Source organism: Acanthochromis polyacanthus, chromosome 9, assembly GCF_021347895.1.
Source record: "Acanthochromis polyacanthus isolate Apoly-LR-REF ecotype Palm Island chromosome 9, KAUST_Apoly_ChrSc, whole genome shotgun sequence".
NCBI lineage: Eukaryota > Metazoa > Chordata > Actinopteri > Pomacentridae > Acanthochromis > Acanthochromis polyacanthus.
The window spans coordinates 18,100,619-18,124,321 of NC_067121.1; the positions used below are offsets into that span (position 1 = coordinate 18,100,619).

Consider the following 23,703-nt stretch of genomic DNA (forward strand, 5'->3'; position numbering starts at 1 on the left):
AGTTATTGCTGTCAAAACATGTTCTAAACCGTCTTGTGTAACATTTTAAAGCCATCATACCAAGTGAAAAGTCAACTTGTCAAAAAAACTAAATCATACGGAAAGGTCAAAAAAACCTTGGTCATCATTCACATATTCTTGTCATGTTGTCTGTTTTTACAACCACTAGATGGCAGCAAACACCACATCAGAGCTGAGTACAGACAAAATTATAGTGGTATACAGGAAGGGATGCAAAACAACAATAGAGTAAAAATGGGTGATTTCTCTCCCTTCGGGACAGATACATTTTGATTATCCTTCAATGGATTTCACCTGACATTCTGTGATTGTTGTCAAATTTAAGACTGCATGTTTTGGTTCAAAAATAGTGCAATAACACAAACTGGACACACATAAGCAGCACAAAAGGAGAGGCATGTCATGCATTAGTTGCCAATATCAGAACCGTTCAGTGTAATAATTTAAAGATTCTGATTTCAGTTTAAGCCTGAACAGTGGATCAGTGGTTAGCACTTTCACCTTGCGGCTAGAAGATCCCCGGTTCACATTCTGGCTTTCCCGGGATCTTTCTGCATGGAGTTTTCATGTTCTCCTTGTGCATACGTGGGTTTTCTCCAGATACTCTGGCTTCCTCCCACAGTCTAAAAACATGCTGAGGTTAACTGGTGATTGGATAATTGTGTGATTGTTCGTCTCTATATGTAGCCCTGTGACAGACTAGTGACATGTCCAGGGTGTCTCCTGCCTTCATCCTAAATCAGCTGGGATAGTCTCAAGCCCCCCACATCCCTAACGAGGATTAAGCAGTGTATAGATAATGGATGGATGATTTCAATTTATCTTCATTAAAGTGTGTAGGTGTCACTCTGCCAGTCAATGGATTCAGCTTCACTTTCAGGAATTTGTGGAAATAAAGGGAGATCTTTATCTTATCTGCCTTTATCTTGTGATTACTCAGTCCGTATGCAGACTTTGGGTATACATCTGGTATTTCCTTTGTGCATTTCACACAGCAATTTCCTGCTCTTTTCTGTATCTGCAGGTCTACAAAATGCCCTTTGCATCAGGAAACAACAAACCATAAATGTGGCTTGATTTGGATTGTGCATTAAGTCAGACCAGCTTGTTTTATTCTGTGAATTAGCCATTTTTAATGACAGTTGTTGACTATGCTCCAGCTAAAGATTTCCTTATTACTATTTTGAAGGGGGCATGGCTGCTGAGCACCGCCCAGAGGAATGTGATTAGTTTTGGGTAATACAGACATCCAAGAGCATTTTTCCTCTATAACAGAGTTATGAGATGGAGCCAGACTGTCCTGCAGTGATAACCTCCTTAAACAGTATTCATTTTTGACAGTTTGGTCAATATTTGTACTTCTGTCACTGCAACAGGTAAAGCTCTTTTAAAATGCATTTTTACATTGACATTTTTGCACAAAGTTACTTTGTAATGTTGAATACAATCTTCAGAGTAGCCACCTTTCAGCAAAAGTTTGATCAACGACGTGAGATTAACACTTTAAAAGCATCAGTGGCAAGAGATGGCAAAAGAAGCCATTTATTGAAATAATGCAAAAGAAACTTAACATGAACACAGTTTTTTGTTGTTTTTTTGAATCAAGCAAAAGCTAACGGTTTCCACGGTGAAAAATACGGTCAACACTTAAGTCTCTGAAACAATCGTGCCCAGTTCGATCAGACAGTTCTGCACTGAGGGCAAAGAGCAAAACAGCAGTTCTTTGTTGGGAATCTTTTGTAACCATAAACCTTCAGACAGAGAAAAACTGAAATCCAACACATTGCTTCTTTTTTTTTTTTTTTAAATCAAATATATACATTTTTCCATTTTTCTTACAGCATTTACACATAGAAGAGAAAATAAAGCAACAAGAACCACAGAAGAACTCTGTCAAAGATTTAAAAAGAAAAACATATACCATGTACACAGAAATGAAAGTCAAGTATGATGGTGCTGCCAGAACAGTTCTATATCATCTTTATTAATGCTGACAGTGAGAAGCAGCAGGGTCTCCAGGGTTCCAGAGAGGACACTGGGAAGACACAGGGGAATGAGAGGTTGGGAACATGCGAGCACAGCCCTGAGCTCAGAGCGAGGACACTGGGAACGGTCTTTCCCAGCTGGCTTCACTTCACTTCTTATTTAGGAAGAAAAAGGGATATATTAAAAGCTAAAACTTCATACACCCCGTACAATGCCTTTTTGTCAATGCCAGCTTGTTCATGAACATAGATGTGTGATTACTGCGTGGAGGAATTCCATAAAATCATTGTCAGTTGAATAATAATGATTGCAGGAGCATTTCATGACCATTTGGGATTGATATGTTTAGTGTTTTTAAAGGACTAGTCTGGATTTTCCTTCGGCTGTTAGTTACCTGACCAATCACAGTTTGTCTGCCTTATAAGAGTAAAAATAAAACTTGCCAAGCACATTTCTCTGTTCACCGGGTTGGACATGCGATTTGAGACGCTGTTGCAGGACTTGATGAGGACTTAGTTTTGAAGTACACTGAGGCTTTACCAATCTGTCATTTAATCTTCTGGAGTTTTGGTCTTGCATGAGCCAAATGCTGTTTCAAAGAGTTTAATCCCTTTTGGTTTCAGTGGTAATCTAATCTGCATTTAACTCATGTGACTTCAGAGATTGTGCTTTTCACAGTTGCAGAAAACAATATACAGCCACATGTGTATGCATGCTGCTTTAGTTTGTCTGACTGATATTAAACAGTGTCACACATTTCTAAAAAAAAAAAAAAAAAAAAAAAGGTCCACAGATGTGCCTTCGAAGAGTTAAGACAAAACTTTTCTGTCCATCATTTCAGCTACACAGGTACTGAATTGTACATTATGAACACTGCAACACATCTGAATAAAACCCCCAAAGTAAATTCATACACTTTAATTTACACCAACTTGCAGGCCTGCATCTGTCTTGCTATTCCTGATGAGCATTCAGATTTGAATGTGTCGTCAGTGTTCTTTAGTTGCAACTGTCCTTAATGTTTTGGAATTGGAAAGCTCTCTGAGGACTCGGCATTAAACTACTACTGGCTCATCTCATCCAGCTCTTCTCTACACACCATGTCATCATGTTCATTCCAAAACAGACAAAACGTGTCTCTGTAGTGGTTCAACCATGCCAGCAATATTGTCTGGTTCTTGGTGTGAAGTAAAGTGAAGCCAGCAGGGTTGTTGCTGTTGTTGGACGCACTGGCCCAGACCTATAGCAGACTAAAGGTGAGGTAAAGGGAGGCGGAGGGGTAGACAGACACACTGACAGCTGGTAGCTGCTGATCGAGAAGCTGTTTTCTCATCGATATGGCTTCGGGCCTCTAATCATGTCAGCAACTTGCAGATATGTACACAGTGGATGAGGGCGGAGGCTAACTTGGTAATCCATCCTCATTCAGTATCAGGAAGAACACAGGAATTAAGCAACAGGATTCTTGTGGCTTGCTTTTGAGGACTGACAAAGACAAAGATGTGGCGAGAGAGAAAGCAGAGCATCCACAAGCCTGTTCATCGTGAGCGCAGCCTGTAGTGTTCTTTGACGTAACGCAGAAGCACTGCTGGGGTTCCTTCTGTGTGTGTGGGACTGGAGGAGGCAATCAGAACGCTGACATACAACAACATCACACTCTCCCATCCACCTTCCTACACATATTGTGCTGTAATATACCGCTATATCATTAATATTGCTTTCAGTGTAGATTTATGGTGCCTGGTGGGCTGCATAATGAGATTAACCGTTTTAAAAGGAGAGCTTTAGTGTCCAGTGCTATCACTGACATACTCTGGAAATTCTGCTTCTTTAACGTTTTCGTAAATTCTAAATTGTGGATATACAGTCAGGTGACAAAGTAAAGAAAGACTCGAATCCCTGGCTCTGTTCTACAGTAGGAGACATGTCCCGTTAGAGGCAACGTCACTGCAAATCAATACAAAACTCTTCTGATTATCTGAATCCTATGATGAAACATTTATATTCAAATGGGAGCGGTCTCTTCCAGGATGACACTGCCCTCATGCATAGGGCACACGGGGTCACTGAATGATTTGATGAGTACGAAAATGATGTGATTTATGAGTTATGGTCTTCACTGTCACCAGATCTCAACCCAGCTGAACATTTATGGGAGATTCTGGACCAGCCTGTTAGATAGTGCTCTCCATCACCATCAACCAAACAAGGCACATTCAAGCTGTGACCAAAACCCTTACCGAGACATGTTACTATTGGTTTTTGTTTAATTTGTCACTTGTCTGGATATAACACACTTCACTGTTTCTTTTAGGTTTGCATTAAAGTAAAAAACAGTGAGTGTGCATTTAATTGGTCATAAGCATTTGTAGTTGAGGTTTGAAGTCAATCTCGTGTGTAATGGACAGGTAGAAATGAGGAGTAGGAGTGTGTGCATTTTTTTTTAATGGATGAGGGGAATGACTTATTCTTGCGTTTGAAAAACCTGATCATTTATCACTACTAAAACTTCACCCATGAAATGAAGATGCAGCTGTTTCTATTTGAGAATAAAATGACACTATGGAGTAGATTATTTTCGCAGAAAACTCTGAGCACTGTGTTCAAGTGCTGTCTTTTCTGAAGAGCATTAAGACCAAACTCGCTCTCAAATCACTGTCAAAATTATAGAAGAATACAATCTTACATACAAAATACAGCATGCAGAAAGTACACTCACAAGATAGCAGGCAATGATTTCCTGCAGTAGTTTGTCAGATTCACTGAATGAACAAGCTAGTCTTTATAAAAACAGCTGACTAAACCTAACAGCTACAGTTGCTGTTTTGATTGGACATCCCTGACCTTCCTGATTTAAAACACAAATACAGTGCCTTGTGAAAGTATTCGGCCCCCTTAAACTTTTCAACCTTTCGCCACATTTCAGGATTCAAACATAAAGATATAAAATTTTAATTTTTTGTCAAGAATCAACAACAAGTGGGACACAATCGTGAAGTGGAACGAAATTCATTGGATATTTTAAACTTTTTTAACAAATAAAAACCTGAAAAGTGGGGCGTGCAATATTATTCGGCCCCCTTGCATTAATACTTTGTAGCGCCACCTTTTGCTGCATTTACAGCTGCAAGTCGCTTGGGGTATGTCTCTATCAGTTTTGCACATGGAGAGAATGAAATTCTTGCCCATTCTTCCTTGCAAAACAGCTCGAGCTCAGTGAGGTTGGATGGAGAGCATTTGTGAACAGCAGTCTTCAGCTCTGCCCACAGATTCTCCATTGGATTCAGGTCTGGACTTTGACTTGGCCATTCTAACACCTGGATACGTTTATTTGTGAACCATTCCATTGTAGATTTGGCTTTATGTTTTGGATCATTGTCCTGTTGGAAGATAAATCTTCGTCCCAGTCTCAGGTCTTTTGCAGACTCCAACAGGTTTTCTTCCAGAATGGTCCTGTATTTGGCTCCATTCATCTTCCCATCAATTTTAACCATCTTCCCTGTCCCTGCTGAAGAAAAGCAGGCCCAAACCATGAGGCTGCCACCACCATGTTTGACAGTGGGGATGGTGTGTTCAGGGTGATGAGCTGTGTTGCTTTTACGCCAAACATATCGTTTTGCATTGTGGCCAAAAAGTTGGATTTTGGTTTCATCTGACCAGAGCACCTTCTTCCACATGTTTGGTGTGTCTCCCAGGTGGCTTGTGGCAAACTTCAAACGAGACTTTTTATGGATATCTTTGACAAATGGCTTTCTTCTTGCCACTCTTCCATAAAGGCCAGATTTGTGCAGTGTACGACTGATTGTTGTCCTATGGACAGACTCTCCCACCTCAGCTGTAGATCTCTGCTGTTCATCCAGAGTGATCATGGGCCTCTTTGGCTGCATCTCTGATCAGTCTTCTCCTTGTTGGAGGTGAAAGTTTAGAGGGACGGCCGGGTCTTGGTAGATTTGCAGTGGTCTGATACTCCTTCCATTTCAATATGATTGCTTGCACAGTGCTCCTTGAGATGTTTAAAGCTTGGGAAATCTTTTTGTATCCAAATCCGGCTTTAAACTTCTCCACAACAGTATCTCGGACCTGCCTGCTGTGTTCCTTGGTCTTCATGATGCTCTCTGCACTTTAAACAGAACCCTGAGACTATCACAGAGCAGGTGCATTTATACGGAGACTTGATTACACACAGGTGGATTCTATGTATCATCATCAGTCACTTAGGACAACATTGGATCATTCAGAGATCCTCACTGAACTTCTGGAGTGAGTTTGCTGCACTGAAAGTAAAGGGGCCGAATAATGTTGCACACCCCACTTTTCAGTTTTGTATTTGTTAAAAAAGTATAAAATATCCAATAAATTTCATTCCACTTCATGATTGTGTCCCAATTGTTGTTGATTCTTGACAAAAAATTAAAATTTTATATCTTTATGTTTGAACCCTGAAATGTGGCGAAAGGTTGAAAAGTTCAAGGGGGCCGAATACTTTCACAAGGCACTGTATAATTCATGGGTCTTACAATTTGAAAATTACACATTTCTGTGAAACAAAAAAAATATTTTCTCTTTAAATAAGAAGTACTGTACAGTAGGATGCACGAATGTCCACAACATTGGCTAACTAGCATCCACTTAGCAACCCAGTGAGCTAAACGTTCAACAAAATTTGTATGTTTAAAGTAAAAGATCACTGATGTGAACTTGTTGAAAAGGCATACACTACCGTACAGAAGTTTGGGGTCACCCAGACAATTCCATGGTTTCCATGAAAACTCACACTTTTATTCATGTGCTAACATAACTGCACAAGAGTTTTCTAATCATCAATTAGCCTTTCAATATGATTAGCTAACACAAAGTAGCATTAGAACACAGGAGTGATGGTTGCTGGAAATGTTCCTCTGTACCCCTATGTAGATATTCCATTAAAAATCAGTCATTTCCAGCTGGAACAGTCATTTACCACATTAACAATGTCTAGACTGTATTTCTACACATCCATTTAATGTTATCTTCATTGAAAAAACGGCTTTTCTTTCAAGAATAAGGACATTTCTAAGTGACTCCAAAGTTCTGAATGGTAGTGTTTGCAACATAAACATTTAATAGTAGTTTGTTTTTAAAATTCCTGTTAAAACCAAATATGTACTACCACATGCTTAAACTGAAAGTGAACCACGGCGTTTGATTGGAAGCTGACTGAGATCCCCTAGGCTGTCTTGGTGCATTTCTTTGATCTGCAGTTGTCTTGAGTTTGAATGGCACTAATCACAAAATCCTAAACACATCAGAGCCCTTCTAACCTGAATCATAAAGGTCATGTTTTAGAGCACCTGAAGCCAGTGCCATTAATGATGTGTTTTACTGTTCAGGTTAATCATTTGACCACATGTCTACTTATATAATAATGTTTGGGCTTTTGTTAGTGTGCAATAGCCTTCAAATAACCACATCCTATCCTTGGACACTAAAGCTCTCCAGTGAAATGAATGGGTTGATGATAAATCCTACAATACAGGCAAAAACCAGCCTATCAGTGTAATAATATGATAGTGTAACCTTAATGCTGTATGCTCATAAGACTATATTTTATATTATGTGTGTATCCACCCAACTACTGGGTGTAATTCTCCTGTTTCCTTCATCTTTCACTCATCACACACACACCAAGATCTTCATTTAGCAATCGCAGTATCTAGCTTAGCACAACCTAAAGCTCAGCAAAAGCTAGTGTACCACCACCACGTAGGTTCCTGAACATTTTACAATGTCATGGTTAACAACTTGATTCACTGATAGCCTCCACTAGCACTGAATTAATCAATAATTCCTTTAACAGTCACCTATTACAAATATCAAGTAACTTCACTGAGCTGACGTCATTACGGTCGCACAGCGTACCGGCATCTCCGACTTAATACTTTGACACAGAGTTCATATCTGTTTTGCAAAGATGTCAGCACCTTTTCCGAAGTTTGTTTAAACGTCAACACCAACAGCGTGATAACGGCCTTTCTCACAGCAGACATTTTGACATTTCGACTGCGATGAGCTCAAAAATTAACAAACTAAACAAAAAGAACTGAAATATTGAATAAACCTTATAGTCAGACTGAAATACCATTTTAAGTTTTTGCCTTCACCAATCAGTAGCAAATGCATCAATGGTAGCAGCTGTTATGAGGCTGACAGAGATTGTCACCTTTTTAAAAAAAATAAATAAATAAAATACTGTTCACAGGAAATAGCAACAGCAGAGTTGTTGTGAACATCACTGTCAATTGGCTACATTAGAATCCCTGTGTTGCTATGAACTAGGCTATTGCTTTTTTTGCTAAAGTAAAATGAAGGAAACTAGAGAGTTGTGATGTGAACTATAGTGTTTCTGTAATGACTGAGACACAGCAATCCTGTGTTGTCTGTATTAAACAGCTGTCGTTCCATAAATGTCTGCCTTCAGCCATGTGGAAACACTTGGAGTAGCTGATGACTGCAAATTAAACAGACAGAACATTTCAAAAGCATTAATGCTCACGTCTTACTTTTCAATGTGGATTTCCAGTCAGTCTGAGTATTTTTGGTCAATTTACAACAATCTGTTGCCATGTTAGTTTTTTGTTTTTTTGAGAGTGCTAGTTAGCTATCATATTCCTATACAGGAAGATGAGCTGAACAGCTCAGAAATGTATGGAATGATTTAGAGGTCTGAAATCATACTACACTTTATTGGAATGTCAGTCATACCTATGGTTGATGAGACAACATTTCTTCTATGAGAAAGGCCTTTATTCTACTGTGATGAGTTGGTCACGTTTTGGGTCCTTGAATGTTCGTAGTGCATTTAGCTCTTGTTCTTGTTGCTTAAGCAAACTAACAGGCTTAGTCTGTTGGCTTATACTGTCCATAGACAGTCAGTTATCTAGTTATTCTGTCTCTTGAGACAGCACATTTTATTCATATGACTGTCCAAGTTTAATTCATCTCTGTTGTTAGTATTCATCTTGTTCTAAACCTAGAAGTATTAATGTCCTTTTCCTCATTTAGTCCTTTCATTCATTTTGTTTTCTTACCTCGTTTGGTATACATCTTCCATCCATTCATCTACACATTTCTGACAAATTTGCAGTTCAGCCCCAACATCACAGTTTCTAAACCTGTGAAAAATGATGGTCCACCTATTAATTCTGAGACACGAGGCAGTTTGTCTATATATTACAGTACCTCCATTACACTGTAATGCTTATCCTAAACATGTGAGACCTTTTGAGTCTCTCTGGCTTGTTTAATGCTATACAGCCATTTAATGACCCTTGCATTTCGCTCCACAGCTGAGATGCCATATGGCACACGCTCCCCGGCCTCCTCCTCCTCATCCTCACCCTCATCCCCGTCTGATAGGCCATCATTGGAAGATCGTCGCGATCGGTCACAGTCGGAGGAGATCATAGAAGCTGATCGGAAGTTCAGACTGACAATGTCTGAGTTCGCTCTCGCAAAGTTCTCTGGACCAACTCCCTCCAGCTCCTCGGGGTCGAGGCCACAGTAGTTAAAAAAGCGTTCCACATCAGCTCCAGCCCGGGCATATCGGTCTGACAGGTCTGATTTCGATCTGTGTAGCGAGGGGCGACGAGCCACAGATGAACCAAGTTCAAGCTCCAGGTTGGGATCAGCTGTGGTATTGGAAGGGTACCCAAAATCACAAGGGAGCGACTGAGGAGTGGTGTTATCACAGGGGGAGGGAGATGGAGTTGGACGAGTCGGGGGCAAAGACAAAGAAAGGGCAGGAGGGGGGAGGGAGGCAGGGTTAGGTTTTGGGGGAAGGGGCGGAGCTGAGGAGCTACTGGATCGTGCTGTGCGGAGTGGCTTGCCATTGCACAGCCGCAAAAGGTCGGAAGACGAGTGGGAGGTGAGCAGAGGTGGTAGTGGGGAGCGAGAACGTTCGATAACTCCTCCTTCACCTCCCCTCTCATCCAGGACTCGTCTGCTGAGGTTGAGGTTTGCTCCCTGCTGTGGACTGCGACGCCCTCCGCTGTTGATCGGCGGGACCTTCAGGGAATGGGAGAAGGATCGTAGGGAGTGTGAGGTGCTGGGGCTTGGAGCTATATCTGACGGTTGTTCATTAAGTGTCATTGTAGATCGGTAGGTTAAGGGCATCCTACAAGCAGAAAACAGAAACATACATTAATGTAAAACAGTAGAAAAAGAAAAGAACTAAACACTTTACTATTTCATACATTACGCAGATCAGGCATCTGATGTCTTTTTTTATGCAGAGATGTTGACATGTCTGTATATTAGTTTACCCAGATGGTGTCCAACTCCTGGCCATTCCCCCAGATGACCTCATCAGCACAGCACTCTTAGCTCCACCTCCTAGTCCTTCAGATCCTGCTCCCGAGGAGGATGACGAGTTTAGCAGATTTTTTAGGATCTCCAAGTTTAAATTCTCCCGTTTGCTGCTGCCACTGCTTGTTGCACACGTGTCTGACTTGGCGTTGTTGTTAGAGGCTTTAAAAGGTATTCCGCCTCCATTTCCTCCTCCACCAATCCCAGAGCCTCTCTTCGACAGAAGGGTGTGACCAACGGGAGGCTTAGCCAGCACAGGTGGTTTGATTGGCTCCTGCTTGGCATTAATAACTTCCTGGCTCTTGACATACTTGGCCTTGTCAGCTTCTAGTCTCTCAACAGCACTGAGGCGCTTTGGGTTCGGCTCCACCTGCGACACAGATTAAAAATGGTACATGTTAATGAAAGTATGACTCACTCAATTTCTATACACCTGTATCCTGTCCATTTGTCCCAACATTTTCAAGGTTGAAGCAAACTTTGCATGGGAGAGAGGTATGAGAGATAGATTTGTTTAAGGAAAGGATGCTATGAATAGCTGCAAGCAGTCAAGCGTATGGCTTTCTTAATTCAGTGCCATTCAGATAAATAGTACTGTGTACATAGTATCAATACTAGTTTCAAAAAAGCAGACTGTCGAGATGAGGCACTGTAAGTAACATGAATGGATAAAGGAGTACAACTTACTTTTATGTTGATATAATGTTGCACAGGTTTAGCTGTACTATTGCACTAGAGTGTAGACTATAATCAGAAGCAATGTGAAATATGGCATTACACAACAGTAAACATTATTAGTAGATACTGAACTTGCATTAAATAAAGTGTGAGATGCATGGAAGCAAAGTGTTTTTGACTGCAGCTGAACATGCAACGTTGCAAATCATACTGAGATGCAGAATGTTAGGATGTCCTTGATGTTCCGGTAAAAAGCATCTTTTTCAGGATGTTCTTCCTGAGAAATCTCAGGAAGGGTAGACACTGCTTTGCCTTTTCAATAATCACTGTGGTGATGGCAGACCAGGGGCATGAACAACAAAGCACGTTCATTAAAACTAGTGCAGTGGTCCCTCGTCTATCGCAGGGTTAGGCTCCAGAACCTCCCACGACAGGCGAAAATCCACAAAGTAGCAACCTTATTTTATTATTTATATATATATATATATTAAGGCTTTATAAACCCTCCGCACACTCTTTCAAATGAAAGAGGAGAAATTGGTAACAGATGACCAATCACAAACATGGACAGATCTACTGTCACCAGAGTGATGTAATTTACTAACCAAGAGCAAAATACGATATTAGAGAAATACAAAGATTTTAAACAAATAATACAAAATAATAGTCACACAGCTACAGCACCCAAAGCAGGAGCGAAATCTGAAAAAGTAACTGACTGACTGCTTGAATGCATAATCAATATGCTTATCAATATCCCTGTGCCTTTGAGCATAAGCTGCTGATGTAGGTTTCTTTTTCAAGATTCAACTATCACAAGATTGCAGAACAAAATCACATTCATTTTATGCTACTTACAAAAAGACAAATCTTTAATGAATAAATATTCAAGTAAAAAAAATTAGACTATTTTGATGGTGATAGGGCAGATAAATTCCGTAATTTCACAAATCTCATTCTTGTGGCTTGGGAGGTCAAACTTTGTCCGTACACAATCCTAAACTAGATGAGAATGGTTAGCTGAGGCAGCTCACAGAGCATCCAATCATTCAATTCAATCCAATTTTATTTATATAGCGCCAATTACAGTCAAATTGTCTCAAGGCGCTTTACAGAACCCAAATGCCTGACCCCCAGAGCAAGCCCTAAGGCGACACACCCTTTTAACAGGGAAGAAAACCTCGAGTAGAACCCGGCTCTTTGTAATCATCACACCAAACAGAGTGGTTCATCTGGCATTTCCATACCCTCTGGACTAGATTTCTATATCAAAACGTAGGCGATTCAGCACAAAAGGACAAATCAATCTTATTAGATCTGACAATAGTAGCAACTTTGTTGGAAATGAAAGTGAACTGATAAAGGCTTGTGCTGCTTTAAATCACCACTGGATTCAAAGAGCTTTAGCAGAGAGACATATCAAGTGGATTTGAACAAAAATACAAGATCAGGTTCTATTCTTCATCAGCAAAGTGTGGATGATGAAGGATTAAAAAATATGCTGTGAGGTGGAAGCTACACTAAATGATCACCCAATCACTAAAATGCCTCAAGATCTCAACAATCTCAGGGCACTTACACCACATCACCTACTGTTGAGGAAAGGCAAACCAGCTTTGCCCAGCAGAATTTTTGAAAAAAATAATAAATACACAAAGAAGAGATGGAAAGAAGTGCAATACTTTGCAGATCATTTCAGGGTAGAACGTTCACAAGATGATCTGGTTTTGCTACAAAGGTGACTATAATGACACCGGCCCCCTATAAGAGATGAATTTGTACGGCAGTATATGCATTGCAACACAGACACACACAAAGTACCTGTCTCCTGAAGTACTCAGGGCCCTTGTTGAGGATGCGAAGAGGTACAGCGGAGCTGAAGGGCGCCGCAGGGCCAGCAGCCTTGCTATCTGGCAGGGCTGGAGCCAGTGTCTCTGTCGGCATGGCAACAAGGCGACTGGGGTGGCTGGCCGTGGTGGCGGTGGGTGCGGGGGGGTTGACAGAGGGCGGGGACACTGGAGGACCCCCAAAGCATGAAGACAAAAGGTGGAGAAGAGAAAGTCTAGAAAGACATGAAGCCCCTGGCCCTCCTCATCACCTGTGGGACTGAGCCAGACTCTAGGTTTGGGGGGGCTGGTGAAGCACTGCAGTCACATATGCTTCTGCATTGCATGAGTGGGATGATTGCTTTCTGGTGGCAGCTCTACAATTTTAACAGCTCACTTCACTGGCCTTTAGTGAGCGTTTTTTACTGGTCTGAGATGCTTCGATTCTGCCGATGTATTAATCAAGCCAGATAAACAGATGCGTAGATAGAAGAGAGAGAGCGACTGCAACAACAGAATGAAAAGCGGCGCAAAGATTGATGAGTGTTGCAGGGAAGTGGTGTTGATGTGTGCTACAGAAGGGCCAAAGGAATGCTGTGGATGATGGTAAAAGACAGCCCTGCTGCCTCTCCACCTGCGGTTCAGCTTCCCCTTCAGCTTGCCACACGATCTGATACAGAGAAAAACAAAAACAGAAAGAAAGAAACAGTCAAAGGGGTCAGAGTCATGCTATGACATCACAAACAGAGCAACCAGAGCAGCAATAGCTTGGAGACAGAAACACCCTTAGATTACACTTGCAGACAGCGGTTAGCACTATTACCTCCCACCAAGAAGGTTCTGGGTTGGAACCTGCTGGTCGGGGAGGGCTTTTGTGTGTGGAGTCTGCACGGTCTCCCTGTTTCTAAGTGGGTTTTCTCTGGGTGCTCCAGCTTCTTCCCACAGTCCAAACACACGCATGATATGTTAACAAGCGATTCTAAATTACATGGAGGTGTAAGTGTGCATAGTGTAGACCCTCCAGAAAAACGCGATTATGCGATCGCATGAATTCTCACATTAATCACCAAAATGCCGCTGATTATGCGGGGGTCAATTATTTCCCAAAAGGCCGCATAATCCCCGCAAAACAGCGCATAATTCCAGCAAGAATCTCACATTTCCACGAAAAAAAAAAAAGAGAAATATGTGGGTCCCGCTTGATTTCACAATTTCCGCATAAAATGAGAAAACTATAACCAATATAAATGGAGTTGCGAGTGAGTTTTTATGTGACGCCCGGCCTGACGTCATCAGTTCGCGCATTCACACACACACTAGAAGCACGAGCTGATGCAGAGCGTGGCGCCAGTGTTGCCAACTTAGCGACTTTCTCGCTAAATCTAGCGACTTTCCAAAGCGTCCTAGCGACTTTTTTGTCAAAAGCGACTAGCCACAAATCTAGCGACTTTTTCTGCCGTTTTGGAGACTGACAGGAAAACTCGGATCATTCTGCAGTTATTGTTTTCAAGGAGCAGCAGTTGCTGCTGTGAGCTTCTCCCCGTCCCAAAGCACAGGCTGTCAGTCCAGTAACCCCGCAGCAGTCCCAGTGTCTGATTAGAGGACACATCCCTCCGCGGTCAGACGGCAGATGAATCGCGCATATTTTTGCATATTTCACAACTATTCGCATACTTTGCAACTTTCCGCAATTTCCCCGCATAAAATGGCATAAAAACCCCGCATATTTATTCGCATAATCAAGGATTTTAGCCCGCATAATCAAGGATTTTTGCCCAAGTTTTTCTGGAGTGTCTAATAGGGTCTCGTGCTAACTAAGTGATGAACTCGTGCAAGTGAGGAGTCATTGCTTACAATCAACACGGAAGTGGCAAGTGTAGGGGCCTGAGCCACTTTAATGGTGTCCAACACACTGAGAAAAGAACTCTACAATCTGAGATTTTTAATGCAGGCTTTTTAGGGATCTGTGGCTGTAATGGATTATATCATTTCAGCAGTGAAATAGGCCATCTGCATCGAGTTTATAACAAACACCCAACACTGATAAACCTACACTGAAGGACTGATTTCATTTGGATTAGGAGCTTGCATAGAGGCAGAGGAAGGCAGCTGTATTCTCTATGTTCATGTACTGAGTATAACTATTTTTGTTTAGCCTGCACATCTATTGCTTTCAAAACTCTAAATTAAAAATCATCTAACATATGCAGGCACACATGCACACACACACACACAAACGCTCTCTCTAAACACATGATAGTCATGAGGGAGAGAGAGAGAAAGAGAGAGACAGAAGACAGAAACAAAACAAAACAATATAAAGATGTTACCAGCCTGGAGCTGTCCTAGTGGTTAGCACAAGAGTCCTGCTTCAATCTATTGGCTCCTTCCATGCTCCAAGCTTTTGCTACTGGCTGTTGAAGCTGGATGCGTCTTCCTTCTCCTGTAAATGCTGCAGGTTGTCAGTCGATGTCACCACTGTAGATAAACAAAACACAAATGACAAAATATTCCTTTATTTTGAAAGGAAGTATGGGCATAACAACACAGGAAGTGAGGGACTTAAACGCAAATGGGTGCTACTGAAACAAAACGAAATAAACATAACAGAAAGCGAACTTCCAAAAACTAACAAAGAATTCCCTAGTTGTGTTTCTTCTCAAGTCAAAGATCCCTGGCTAGCTTTTACCTCCACACGCATCCTAACCACAAGCACAAATGCTCACAAAATACACCGGGCAGCTTAACCTCTCCTGATAAAAACTGCCACCGAATGCTGCATGAATGAGCATTTTGAATTCCTCCTGGCACCATGATTAGCGTGGTAGTTTAGCCTGGTCCAATTCAAATTCAGCTCCAGGGTTGTAGGCGGGGTTTGACAGGTTCTGAACACAATGCAGACTATAACAGAGGAGGAAGGGTGCAGCGGCCCGGGATCATAACAGTCCTGCTCAAATATTTCTCCATTCTATGTTACAGCGTAGTTTGAGTACTGTTGAGGCTTAGGTTAAAACAATAGTTCAGCTACTTAGTTCCGCGTAGGCAGACCTTTTCATTTTAGTTGCTTGTGCCCCCCTGTCATGCCTCTGCGTCCATTTCCAGCAACCATCACTCTAATGCTGCGTTGTCTTAGCTAATGGTGTTGAAAGGCTAATTGATGATTAGAAAACCCTTGTGCAATTATGTTAGCACATGAATAAAAGTGTGAGTTTTTATGGAAAACATGAAATTATCTGGGTGACCCCAAACTTTTGAACAGTAGTGTATAACTAAAAAATGGTCATTGTGTACAAATTGGCATGAAAACTGAATAAAAATAAAAGAGAGAGACAACTGACCGAAACTGCAAGCTGAAGTGTATTTTTACACCACACGTTGACTGTCCTTCATTGTATGCACTGAATGACTGTGATTGTGTGCTGGGCTCAGTGCTGCCAAACCATGGGTGACCTACAGCTCATTACAGTGCCTTAACACCCCCTGTATGGACACATACAGAGCACCAGAGATGCTTCCGCTGCTCTGCAGATGGTGTAAGGCTCTCCAACCAACAGTCACGAATCACACTCTGTGGTTGTAGATCCCTGCCATACAAGGAGCAAGTCAGGTGCCATTCTCCAGGTTCTTTTCCTCACATGCTGTGCTCTAGTTTTTAATTTTTTCACATCATTGTGTGTCTCTGCAGTCCAGCTACAAGTTCCCAGGGCTCATCTCAGCGGAATGCACATGTAGTTGTGTGACTATTTCCCTGATTAGCAGACGAAGTACACAAGAGTGGAGTATAAATCCTTTTGCAGTGACAAAGTTGACAGAAATTCCAACTGAAATTGAGCCTCCTCCAGACCACTCTGTCTCTTCAGTGCTGGTGTAGCTGAAGTACAAGCATAGAGCCAGTTGAAACTATTTGAAAATATCACCTAAAATATTTTTTAAAAATTAAAAATGATCATTTGCAAATCTTCACCATGGCCAAATCGGCCTCGGTTGTAACACCTCATTGCCTTTACACACATTGCAAGTTGTTTACTATGGCATTATTCAAACTTATTGTAAAGGGAGCCCAGTTACTAAAATGGACCACAAACATGGTTCAACTGTTCAGTGAAAGTGTTCACACAGCCACACATCGACATCAGATTCAAATACTAGAACTCAAAGTGCCCATTTCAGTCACCGTCAACCCTGCTCACTGGTTCTGTGCATTATCTAGTTCCTGCCTTGGTTTAATGCATCACTGGCCCTTTAAAGTCACTTTCAGCCATACATCCCTGTCTTAGCCTAGCCACGCTACACCCATGTTTCTGACGGCACAAGGGTCTAGGGAAGCTCGACAGGGAGTGAGGCGGGCTAAAAGGTTGTCTATCAAATCCCTCAGCAGCAATTGGGTAGGTATACAACCAATCAACGCAACGAATAGGCTGACGTAGTTCCTAGAGCACCGGCGGATTGTGGCTAAGTCCCGTTAGCTTCCCAACAACGGAGCCAACTGGTATATTAAGGATTTGCCATATCCCGTCGGCATAAGTCCAAATACGTCTTTCTTCTCAATGAAACACTTCAGTGCCGTCCTTTGTTTATCTTTCAAGTTGAATTTTAGCTTCAAATCTTTAAGTGCTGTGGCCAAAGCCGAGTCGAAAGATAACTGTTTATTGTGCGGCGGTTGTTTCTGTCAGAATCGTCGCGCCTCTGTCGTCACTTCGTTACGCCCGCCTTCTGACTCTACACTTCATGGTGATTTGTCCGGCCAGTTCTAGGAGAATCCAGCCTCGAGCCTTATGGAGGGTAACTAGACCCACCCTGGCAGAGAATTAAATTCGTTGCCGTGGGTTGTCTAGCGCGGCTAGGCTATCCCTGTCTATTAATCAGACCGAAATTTTACATGTTGCTCTTTTGCCTGAAGTGAAGAAGCACTCTGCTCACCTTTTCTCTACATCTTACCATATCGGACATAGAACTGTTGTATCACTCAATGTCATCTTGTGCATTAAAGAAACGCCAGGCATTTTTACTTATAAACATGACCGTAGCTATACCAGTAAGTACTAATAATGACCGCCGAAGACAAACAAAAAGTTGAAAATGAATTTTAAGCATTCAATCAGATGCATTAGGTCAGGCTACAAAGAGAAAGAATATTGTGGATAATGACAAATATGTTAGCTGGAAATTTGTCCAAAGTGGAAATCAGAGAGCTGCTCTGCCTTCACTCTGAGGACGAGATAATTCGGCAGGTGAATGGGAGTGTGAGGGTCTCTTACAATGTAATGAAACTTTCTGTAGAGTCTAGTCTTACAATTTAAATATCAAATATCACACACGGGTCATGGCTCTTTCTGTAACAGTGTGTCTCATATGTTGCATCCTCAAGATGCAGGGACTGAGGAGAGTAATAAATAGAAAAAACAGTTAAAGAGGCAAAAGAAAACTGATCGTGTAACAAAAAAATTATTTAGTTACAAAAAAAAGACAAAACCAAAATTCAACACAAAGCGAGATTATTAAATAAAAAATGATCCAAAATCAAAGCACAACACTCTTAGCATTTAGAAGAACACTACAACACCGACTCAGCACATTAGCAGCTGATCTGGCCTACTGGCAAAGGTGATCAGGGAGGCTTAGCTTTTAACAATCTTCACTGATTGTGAACTACCTGCAGGGGCACCTGGCCAGAAAACTAAAAAAAAACACAACCTACCCTACCTACACACAAACACACCAAGGAACATAAAAAAGCCAGAAGGAACAGCACTGTGTGGTTTTTCCTCCAGCTGTTGCCATTGCAGAGTTGTACCTTGTTCTAACCTCTTTCTTTTACTAGCTGATATCATCACTTGGCTCTGCACTGATTGGTTCCACATCAATAACTACTGTAGTGCAGTATATTCACTAGCCCAGAGGTCCAGATGGTCACTCAGTGGGAGCTGGAGTCCTACCAAACAACCTGCTAGCTGTCGAACAACTACACAACGGGAAACACACAAACAGCAGTGGTTCTGCTACTGTACATTCATTTGCTGTGAAAAACAAGCTACATACCCCAAAAGTCAGCAACACATATCAGTTTACACTTGACAGCAGTCTGTCAAAACTTCTGTTTATTCTGCAGGAGACTGCACTTCAGATCTGCATTTGAGAAGTTTTCCCCTATAACTGCTCAGGGGCAGATGCTGACTGTTGGTGGAATACTTTCTGTATGTGATCATATGGTATGTCAGCGTAATAGGTTTGAAGCTAATCTTGAAGCAATGATAACTTACTGGTCGGTAGTTAACTGCTAAGATGTGACAGCACTACCATGCAGTCATATGATCATTTATCCATCCATCCATTATCTATACACCGCTTAATCCTCATTAGAGTCCCAGCTGATTTCGGGACAAGGTAGAGGACACCCTGGACAGGTCACCTGTCTACCGCAGGGCTATAGAGAAAAACAATCACTCTCACATTCACACCTATGGACAACTTAGAGGTATCAGTTACCCTCAGCATGTTTTTGGACTGTGGGAGGAAGTCAGAGAACCCAGAGAAAACCCACGTGTTCACACGGAGAACAAGCAAACTCCATACAGAAAGATCCCTGGAAGGCTGAGACGTGAAAATAAAGCAGCAGTTTACCAGATAATGAAAACCACCTTAGGTGAAGGCGAGACTCTGATCCAACCTGCTGGATCGTGTCTCTAGATCTCAGAGTACGGTCAAACCCATAATAAACCACTGGAGCTATCCTTTAAGCAAAGCAAATTCAAACAAAGACATGTTTATGCAGAGTCAACTACCTGACCAAAAGACAGACCAAGATACGACTGCAGTCACCACTTTTGATAAGTATGTTAGCACACAGACCTTTTAACCCTAACTGCTCAGGGAGCAACAGATCAGACTTTTATTGTACTGGGCAGCATCCAGTTTAGAGTTAAGATAATATGAGTGTGTATAGGAACATCCCAATGAGAGCAGTGACACCTCTCTGGGTAAATTAAGCATTATAAAATGCAGGGTCCAACCCATTTATCGGTCTAATGCTATACATTAGGAATGGCGTGAAGCATTTGTGGTACACTACGATTTTGGTTCGGGCTGTTAAATCACAGTAGTCAAACACCCTTTTCTGTTTTTACTAAATGCACGTGATGTTGCTAGGTTGCGGAGCACGAGTACTATTTTCATTGAGCAATCAGTGGTAATGTAGCTGCCCAGGCACTTGAAGTGGGTAACATTATCTAATTTAGTACAATCTACTAAAAATTCAGCTAGTTCCACAATGCACATGGTCTCTGATTTGGCTGTGTTAATGCAAAGACCCATAAGCTTTGTGAAGTCATTGTATGATGCCAGCATAGACTGCAAGCCTTCTGGTATATTACTGAAAACCGCCATGTCATCAGCATACTGAGCCTCTCTGATTAATTCTGTAAGCACTTTCATGTTGGCTTTGAGCCTGCGTAAACTGAAAAGAACACCATCGTGGTGGAGTCTAATTGGTATACTGCAAGTGTGCTTGATTTTCTAGAAGGCAAACAACAGTAGGCCTGCTGCATAAATTCCAAAGGGTGTAGGTGCCAGTTTGCTGCAGTCCTGCTTAATATCACGGTTGTACCGAAAAGCCTGCATCAGTACACCATCGATCATGAGGTGGGCAGCTTAATTTCCCAAGTATGGTGAAAAGGAATTCACAACTGACCGTATTGAGCGCTTTTCTGAAGTCCACAAAGGCTATGTGTAGACTCATAACAGTCCCAACAAGGAATATGTTTTCTTCTTAATGCTCATACCTAGTCCAGTTTTAAATATCAGTCAAAGTCATGAGATCTAAATAAAATATAACTTCATGACTGTCACACCAGAAGCACAAATACAGTGCCAGGGAAGTATGTACACCATCAGCCGGGCAGCTTTTCTAGGAGGAATTTATAATGCTCTGGGACCTGCACTGACTGTTGTAGTCATAGAGTATTGATTAGTGCAGACTTATGTAGACAAAGCGAGTACTGCATCAGCAAGCACAAACTATTAACAATAAACAGACAAAGGTTATACATAGCAACATTTATGTTTTACAGTGGCACTTTCCTGTCACCTTTGCAGAATTACCACGTTGGGTATTAGGTTTTCAAACAGAATCATGTTGAAGGTGCTCAGCTTGTTAGACAGCCACTGCCACTAAAACACAAGAACAAAGCAGATGTCAGAGCTGTCTGTCAGTGTGTGTGTGTGTGTGTGTGTGTGTGTGTGTGTGTGTGTGTGTGTGTGTGTGTGTGTGTGTGTGTGTGTGTGTGTGTGTGTGTGTGTGTGTGTTTGTGATGGGGTCTTTTCCAGCTCAGTGATAATGGATGTCGAGCTCCTCCAGCCTGATTCAGCAGTATTAAAAACACAAATGTTACATCACCAGTGTGTAGCTAGTCCTACAGAACACAGCGTTCTGGACCATGTTGTAGCTGCTGTTACTCAACTTTTTCTTCCCTCTTTGACCTTCTTTTACATTCTTTCATTCAGAACTATCTGAGCTCCTTGTGTCTTTCTCTCCTCTCCCTGTTCTGCTTCTTTCACAGATGTAATGTGCACTCAATGATTTTGTTACAACTTTTTGTAAGTAATATGTCGGGATGTTTGAACATAGTGGGTTAAATTGGGGCAAGGGTCTGATAATCCAACAAAGGGAGACAGGATTTGTAAGAAAGCCAGAGAAATACTGCCTGAGATTTACTGCTGGCCAGTCAAGTGTGAAGTTCTCCATCTTTCATACCATCGGCAGGAAATCTAAGTTAGTAGTCAGTATCAAGAGAAGTGTTTACCAACTGTGCAGCAACAGAAATTTTTGTATTAGAAGAGGATGATTTTGGCCAAACCAACAAGAGCGAAATCACCAAAAATCCAAACAGTGTGTTCAGGACACTCATGAAACTAGCCCTAGAACAACAGAAGCCACCAATACAAGTCACATATTGACAACCACAACTGCATAAAGAGCATGATACAGTACCAGTGACACTGATGGTATATTACCATGTCCACTTCCTTTCTACCTTTCCCATCCTCATTACATCCCAACTTTTCACTTATTTTCAAGAAAGCATGAAATTACCGTGTCCACTAGGCCTAAAAATTCTCTGAATCAAGGCTTTGTTTAATCTACTACATGTCCAGTCTGGACCCAGACTTCATCTTATTTGAACTTGAGCCTACAATCAATAAACTGAAAGAGGATTATAGATTTGAAGGGAAACGTCTATTTTAACCGCACAGCTTTTGTAGTGTTTACAGCGTTGGTTTATCGGGTCAGAGGGCTGAACTATGAGGGCAGTTTGACATAGTCAGACTTTCTTTGTGTGAGTTGGCTCAACTAAAGCTAAAACCTCAGCCAGAGTTAACAGGTATGAAGGCAGTTTTCAACTTTCTTTGTTAACTCAGACTTTGTTTCAAAACTCGTCCACAAAAAACAATAGCATTTAATGCATCATTTGACTCGTTTACCGCACAAAATTAACCAATGATGTTCAGCTGCTTCAGTCAACAGGTTGTTGTAATGGAGAACAACGAGGAATCTAAAATTTATGACAGTAAAAAGCTGCGACTGGAAATTATGTAAGACAGGAATACTGGTAGAAAACTGTTAAATGTGTGTTAATGTATTTATTTTACTGATCAATGCAGCTGATTTTTTCTATCAGACAGCTGCACAATAAAACCATCAGACTTCATATATTTAAACACGATATTATACTGAAGTGCATGTCGGTCTAACACTGCCTCATAATGAAAGAAATCACTTTAATTTGTTCCAAAATCAAAGTGAAACTAATGTTACTAATTGAATATTCTTTGTGATAAATACTAATAAACTAATCCGTTATCAGCTGCAGTACCAGCAGTTTAAACTGACTAAACATAAAAACATGACCCAAATATCCCAATATCCAGTCATGACAGCGGTATCCGAATATTCATTTTGAGATCTGAATATTTGGATTGCCCCCCCTCCGCGGACATTACAAACCGAACTGAATATTCAGATATTCGTCAACAATCAGAGCCAAATATCTGGAGCCAGAAATTGCCATTTGGGTCAGCCCTAGTGATTTCTGCATTCCCAACTAAATACATGTTGGGTTCCCATGGCTTTGAGTTTTAGTTGAATACCCCTGTACTATAATATATATGTACAATACCCCTGTACTATACTATACATATGTACAACACACCAAAGATATTTGCCCATGTTCCGCGAGGATAGTTATTTCTGCTTCACAGTGCACTCACTTCCACTTTTGATGCCGCAAAGCGCATGCCAGGCGTGGAATTTGAATATTTGATTAATCATCAGAATAATCGATGGCATACTTGATTACTAAAATAATCGACAGTTGCAGCCCTAGTAGGGCTGGGCAATAAATCGAATTAATTCAATTAATTCGCATTTTTAAAACCTGACGATTTGAAAATTTGCCAAATCGTAAAATCGAGGCGAGCTTCAATATATAACAATACAGATACTCCTTCTGCCTTTCACGACTTGTGCACTGGTGTTTGCTTCCGCCTCTCATCTCCTTCCGCCAAAACCCCGTCATGGCGGACAGCAGCAGACGAAGAGTTGGTCGCGAGAAAAGGGCCTCATGTTACATCGATCACATGGAAGTGGTTCGGCTCAGTGTTGCCAACTTAGCAACTTTCTCGCTAAATGTAGCAACTTTCCAAAGCGTCCTAGTGACTTTTTTGGTCAAAAGCGACTAGCGACAAATCTAGCGACTTTTTCTGTCGTTTTGGAGACTGACAGGAAAACTCGGATCATTCTGCAGTTACTGTCCTCAACAAGCAGCAGGTGCTGCTGTGAGCTCCTCCCCGTCCC

General features: G+C 41.5%; 1 protein-coding gene and 1 long non-coding RNA gene across 3 annotated transcripts in view; both read right to left on the reverse strand.

Moving 5' to 3' along the window:
* Nucleotides 1-1,537: 1,537 nt before the first annotated feature.
* The window catches only part of LOC127535399 (uncharacterized), a 261,104-nt gene continuing 238,938 nt past the window's right edge, over nucleotides 1,538-23,703 (reverse strand). The window contains exon 2 of the long non-coding RNA XR_007944247.1: nucleotides 1,538-6,087. This is a non-coding gene — a long non-coding RNA (uncharacterized LOC127535399). The remainder of the gene's footprint in view (nucleotides 6,088-23,703) is intronic.
* fam110b (family with sequence similarity 110 member B) overlaps nucleotides 1,538-23,703 on the reverse strand; it is a 44,320-nt gene continuing 22,154 nt past the window's right edge. For both annotated transcript variants that reach the window (XM_022208543.2, XM_022208544.2), the window contains exons 2-5: nucleotides 15,185-15,332; nucleotides 12,850-13,524; nucleotides 10,308-10,720; nucleotides 1,538-10,159 (exon numbers count right to left, since the gene is read on the reverse strand). In XM_022208543.2, the coding sequence (XP_022064235.2) occupies nucleotides 9,250-10,159; nucleotides 10,308-10,720; nucleotides 12,850-12,972 (1,446 nt within the window). In that variant the 5' untranslated portion in view covers nucleotides 12,973-13,524; nucleotides 15,185-15,332 and the 3' untranslated portion in view covers nucleotides 1,538-9,249. The remainder of the gene's footprint in view (nucleotides 10,160-10,307; nucleotides 10,721-12,849; nucleotides 13,525-15,184; nucleotides 15,333-23,703) is intronic.